The sequence below is a fragment of the Citrus sinensis genome, chromosome 9 (genome assembly GCF_022201045.2).
Source record: "Citrus sinensis cultivar Valencia sweet orange chromosome 9, DVS_A1.0, whole genome shotgun sequence".
Taxonomy (NCBI): Eukaryota; Viridiplantae; Streptophyta; class Magnoliopsida; order Sapindales; family Rutaceae; genus Citrus; species Citrus sinensis.
This window is the reverse complement of record NC_068564.1, coordinates 21,423,851-21,429,819: the sequence shown is the minus strand read 5'-3', so window position 1 is coordinate 21,429,819 and position 5,969 is coordinate 21,423,851. Positions and strand designations below refer to the sequence as shown.

General features: G+C 31.7%; 1 protein-coding gene across 1 annotated transcript; it reads right to left on the bottom strand.

Moving 5' to 3' along the window:
* Positions 1–3,589: 3,589 nt before the first annotated feature.
* On the bottom strand, positions 3,590–5,969 carry LOC102626076 (phenylalanine N-monooxygenase-like). The gene is made up of 3 exons (XM_006492099.3): positions 5,768–5,969; positions 4,674–5,555; positions 3,590–4,474 (listed from the first exon to the last, which is right to left on the bottom strand). Exons 1-3 carry the CDS (start codon positions 5,870–5,872, stop codon positions 3,833–3,835), a joined length of 1,629 nt encoding a protein of 542 aa, XP_006492162.2. The 5' UTR covers positions 5,873–5,969; the 3' UTR covers positions 3,590–3,832.

The following is a 5,969-nucleotide window of genomic DNA, read 5'->3' as shown; positions in this document are numbered from 1 at the left end:
CCAAGGATTAAATTGCTTCTTTTACACATTCTTAGAATAAATTGTGTCTTTGGCTAGTAGTCGTAACTCAATTGGCTATGAATACATTTCCACGCTCATGATCACGCGAATTTAGTGGATGAGTTTTTTATTCACATCCAAATAATCTTTAGGAGAAAATTAAAAAAAAATGGATTGGGCCCTCTGGTTAGGGCAAATTTAAAATTGGAAATTTTGGAGCGAAATGCCATAGGATTTAATTTTTTGAGGGGTTAATGCTTAATAAAAAATATGTTAATTTTGAGGTAAGATATTAAACTTTTAAAATGATAGGGACCAAATAATAATTAGTTGAATAAACTTTTTTTCGAGACTTTTTACACGGAAAAAAATATTTATTTATTTTTAAATTTTTTAAAACTCAGACTATTACATTTATTGTTTAAATTACATCACAATATATTAATATTCAATCAGAAATATATTTGAAACTCCACATTATACGTATCCCTTCCTTTGTATTTGAAATTTGCTCACTATTACATAACAAGAGACCAGCCAACTCGAGTGCGCTTTGGGAATAGGTGGGACAAATTGGTGGCGAAGCTACATAGAAACGAGCAGGGCCGGTTGCCCATGTAAATCTTATTAGATCTTTCAGAAAATTATGTTTAAAATTTAATTAAAAGTTTGATTGGTCCTTAACTAAATTTTGAATTTTTCCTCAGAATAATATATAAAAGAAGTTCAAAATTAAATTATCATCATTAAAATCACTTTAACTGAGTACGTTAAATCTAAAATTATTTAAAAACGCTTGAGAAAAATCAAATTCTTTTAGGGAAACTAGGGGTGAGTTCGGTAAGTTTTTTTGTTGGGTACTTTTTGTTTTTCAAAAAATGAAAATTACAAACTCAAGTTTGGTAGGACCATTCTCTGACAATCTCAAAAAAATTTAAAGAATAAAATGTTTTTGTTCTTTTATTTCTGTGAATAAAAGTCAAGAACGCCAATTTAGTGTTCTCAACTTTTGTTCACGAAAGTGGACAACAAATAAAACAGATTAGGAAAAATGGTGGTGCCCTAGCCCAACACTTTAATTTATTTAATTATTATTTTATTGCATTAACAATTTTTTCTCCTGTAAGTATAACTGAAATTATTTCACCTCTTCAACTGTAACCATTACATCTCCCTCCCCCCCCCCCCCCCCCCAATTGCAAACTCTTAGTCTTTTTATCTCTTCAACTGTAGCCAAGATCCAGGTAACTTTTTTTAAAAAATTTTTTATAGTTTTTTTACTATTCATTAGAATTTTGTATGATTTTTTATTATATCAAATTTTATTTGTCATATACTTGAGCTTCTAATCTTTTTCTTGAAGGTGACAACTTTCATGCCGAAGGGGACAGATGTAGATATTTGAGCATGTTTTGGATCCAAATATTTTGTACTCTTTGTTCTTTATCTTTTGGGTTGTAAAATATAATTAGCGTAAATGAACTACGTAAACGTCTAGAATGTATATAATTATAGTACAAGTTTTTATTTTATTATATACTAATTAATTTTAATTTTATTATTTTATTTTAATTTTTTTAACTTAACAAATTGTGAGAGGGTTTTCTGAAAATTAATATTATTGTATGAAATGTGATTTGATTTTGTATAAAAGTAATAATAATAAAAGATAAAATGTGTAAATAAATTGAAAAAAATCTATTTTATAAAAAAATCTACATTTTCAAACAAGCGACCATATGTATTTTTATTATTTTTCACATTTTCAGACAAACAACTAAATGCGTTTTTATTATTTTTATTTTCATATACTATTTTGAAAACAAACCATCAAACAGATTTTCATTTTAAAAAACATCTCATCAAAAATATCATTCTCCTTCTCTAAAATAAGAGCCAAAAATACTAATAAAAAAAATTACCAAATGTATCTGTTTACCTCTGCTGAGTTTAAATCTTGGCTATGCCACTAGGACAAACATATCATGTATTTTGAAATTGATTGACTATCAAAAATTGATCGACTATCATATAATGATATAGGGAAAAATTATTATTTGGTATAATTTCATTGAGATATCTTCTTGGAATCATCCTAATCTGATTTAAAATTCTTAATAATTTCTTTTTGGGTTGTTATCATTTCATTACTCCGAGAATTATAAAATATCAAATGACTACAATAATTATTGTTTCTTATCATTTTACTACTATAACTTTGTAAAACCTTTCATTCTACTACTTTTTTTTTATTAGGGTTGTTAATTGACTACTTAGTTGACTGGTAAAAAACAAATTTTACTCTTTGTGGTAAAGGACACTCGTATAAGTGTTGAGTAATAAACATAAAAAATTGTTACGCCCTTAAATTATTAAATAATAGTTTTAACTGTAAATTTATTATAAACATAAAAGTAGTGAACTAATAAAAATATTTCTAGATATTTTTGTTAAAAAACACACAATCTATTCATAAAAAAAAAACACTTAAATATGGAATTGTTGATTTTTTAGACAAGGTTAATTTTTTTTTTTAATGAATAGATTGAGTGTTTTTTAACAAAAATATTCAGGGGTATTTTTGTCGATTTGTAACTTTTACAGTTATAATAAATTCATAGTTAAAACTATTATTTAACAATTTAAATTCATAACATAATTTTTTGTCTATTATTTTTTGATAGATTTTGTCTATTATTTAATATCTCTATTTGTGTATTTTACTATAAAAGGTAAAATTAGTATTTTATTAGTCAACTAATTGGTTAACTAAGGATTTTAATGGAAAAGTAATAAAATAAAAGATTTTGTAAAATTATAATAGTAAAATAATAGGGAACATTACCTGTTGTTATAGACTGTAGTTATTTGATATTTTATGATTCTTGAAATAATGAAATGATAATAACTCTTTCTTATTAACTTGTCCGTGGGCTAATAAGATTAACAAAGTCACAGATGACGAAAGTTCTAAATGGATCCAGCAATGGGCAACCCCAATATAATGCCGGCCGCCTAATAACGCCACCACCTGCATCCGTCAATACACAATTTGACGACTGCCGGGTGTCAAAATATCCGTTTTCCTTTGCAGTTGTTGTACCTTGGCTTTTTGTATTAGACTGTTATCGAATGCACATCATCTTCTGATCGTATAAATACAAATTTAAAATTTGAAGTTGATTTACTCGTACATACAAGCTGTTGACCGCCGCGAAGAGGATGTCGAGTCTCTGCTGACGGCTTCATATAAGCAAGCTAACGTTGGTTTTCTAATGAAATAAAATGACAAAATGGATGATGCCTTTCCGAAAAAGTACAAAAGTCGGTCACCTGATACAAAGGTTTTGTTTGGTATTAAAATATTGTAGTTATAGCTACTCTAAAAAAGTTAGATGTCTGTCGTAAATATAATTTTTAAATAATAAATTTAATAATAATAAAAAAAAATATATAAAATTTTCATTATATATATAGTGATCAAATCAATTTAACGTCTAAGCTGCAATAACTACAATTTATTAAACACTTTAATATTACATACAACAATTGCTAAATAAAACTAAAATCTTTAAAACATATTCAAAATCACCACGGGATCTAAATTCTTTATTGATAAACAACCATGGGTTAATATTTAGATAAATAAAGAATCCCCATAAGAGGCGGATGGATTGACATGATGTAAATATCTTACTAATATCAATTAAAAAATGCCATGCAAGAATTTTGAATTTATTTTACAAGATAAACTGACACCCACTAATTTATTACAATTTTTTTAAGAAAGGGCAGTTTGCAATTTATTAGTTCTAACTTAGTTGTATCATTCTCATTTAAGGCGGGTGTATATCTCATCAGGCAATCGAGGCTTTGCATGAGCATATAACGGTTTAGCCATAAGGAGATCGTATTTGGATTCAGCGAGGTCAATCTTCTCCTCATGTGACGGCACGCTCCAATCAAACCCTTGAAGCAGCCTTGCCAATAGCATTACAGACATCTCGGACCCAAGTGCCATGCCCATGCAACTGCGTCTTCCTCTGCTAAATGTAAGAAACCTTAATTCAGGTTCAGTAATCTCGACTTGATGATGAGGATCAGCTGCAGATATATGACGTTCTGGTATGAATTTCAATGGATCTTTCCAAACATTAGGGTTCTGTCCAAGCCCTACACGACTTATCAAAACGTGGCTCCCTTTGGGAATGAAGTAGCCGGCTATTGTGGTGTCACGATTTGAGACATGGGGTAGGTTAAATGGTGCAACGGGATGAAGGCGAAACATTTCCCTTAAACAAGCCTTGATATAATTGAGCTGCGGGATGTCAGATTCTTGAACAAGTCTCTCTTTTCCCACAACCCTATCTATTTCCTCTGTTGCTTTTTTGAGAATTTCAGGCTGGTTAATCATCTCCGCTATTGCCCATTCTACTACGTTCGATGGATTATCCACTGTTGCAAGCATCAGATCCTGCAAGTATATATAGATTCATCATAAGTTTGTCAAGTTAATTCAAGACTCGCTAGTGTTTTCATCCTAACATGAGCTACAAACATATTTAGATATCGAGAAGGCCTTTGATGTTCCTGGAACATTATTTCTCATCTATTCACTATTATACATGGAAAAGAGTGAATGGAAAAAGGAGAATTTTCTTCAGATATCTTACCATGCATTGAGATTTGATCTCGTCTACTGATAGCGATGGCCTCCCATTTTCATCCTTTGCTGAAATAAGGACGTCTAACAGGTCCACATCATGATCATGAGCATCGTCCTTGTTCTTCCCTTGCCTCCGTTGTTGCACTCTCTCATCTATAATCGCATCATGATACTTGGAGGCAGTTCTCATAGCATCACTTATAATTTTTTCATGGCCTTCCAAATCGAACACTCTCATCCAGGGAACATAATCTGATAGAGCGAACGAATAAAGGCGTTGGAGTACAACGAAGAGTGACTCAACGTGTTCTTCTTCTTCAAATCCTGGCCCTCCATTCTCTCTTCCTTCTCCAAAATATCTCCTGTTAAACATCATCTTCCTCATAACGTTTCCGCAATACTGACGGGTTGCAAGCCTTACGTCAACGTCCAAGCCAATTGGACTATCTTTGCATTGATTATAAATGAACCTAACAAGATTGTCAGCTTCTTCAGTTCTCCTGACAAGTAATGAGCGGAGTCGTGATGAATTTAACACGTGAGAAGCCACCACCTTTTTCATTTTCTTCCATTGTTCTCCCCATGGCACAACTGCTATTGACAAGAATCCACGGCTTGAATACTCTGTCCCCATCGTAAGTGGCCTTGATGCAAAAATTGAGTCATTATCTTTTAAAACTTCTAGGGCAATTTCTGGTGAAGTCACTGGAATAACATGCACGTTTCCTAGACGGATGCAAGAAATATTCGTGTTTAGCTCTTTCATGAAATCATGTATCCATTTGAAGGTTGGCTTGTTGCTCCACATTTCTGGGAGGTTACCCACTATTGGCCATGGAGTCGGGCCTGGAGGGAGAGGTAGCTGCTTCGTTCTTTTCTGGCCTCTAACCTGGATTTAGTTTTGAAGAAAAAATTAAAATTAAAAATTAGAACGGGAGACGATTAATTTACCGCATGCATGCTGCATCGGGGGCCTATATAATCAAGAGGTTTTCAAGTAACATTTTTTACTGGCCACCCGAATTTGAACCAAATGCATGTATAATGAGATATAGCTCCTAATAAATAGACGAAGGAAAAAAGGAAGCTGTAAACACATACCTTGAGCTGAAAACTTGTTAGTGCAACAAGGATCAGGGCAATGACTGTCACCCAAACAACGGATTCAAAAGTGGGATTATTGTCAAGATGAAAAAGGTAATCCATGGAGGTAATTCAGATTCAAACGTATGAGCTAGCTGTAGTATTTTTCTAATTAAAACGATGAATGGCTATTCAATGGCAAAAGAAACTCTTGATTGAA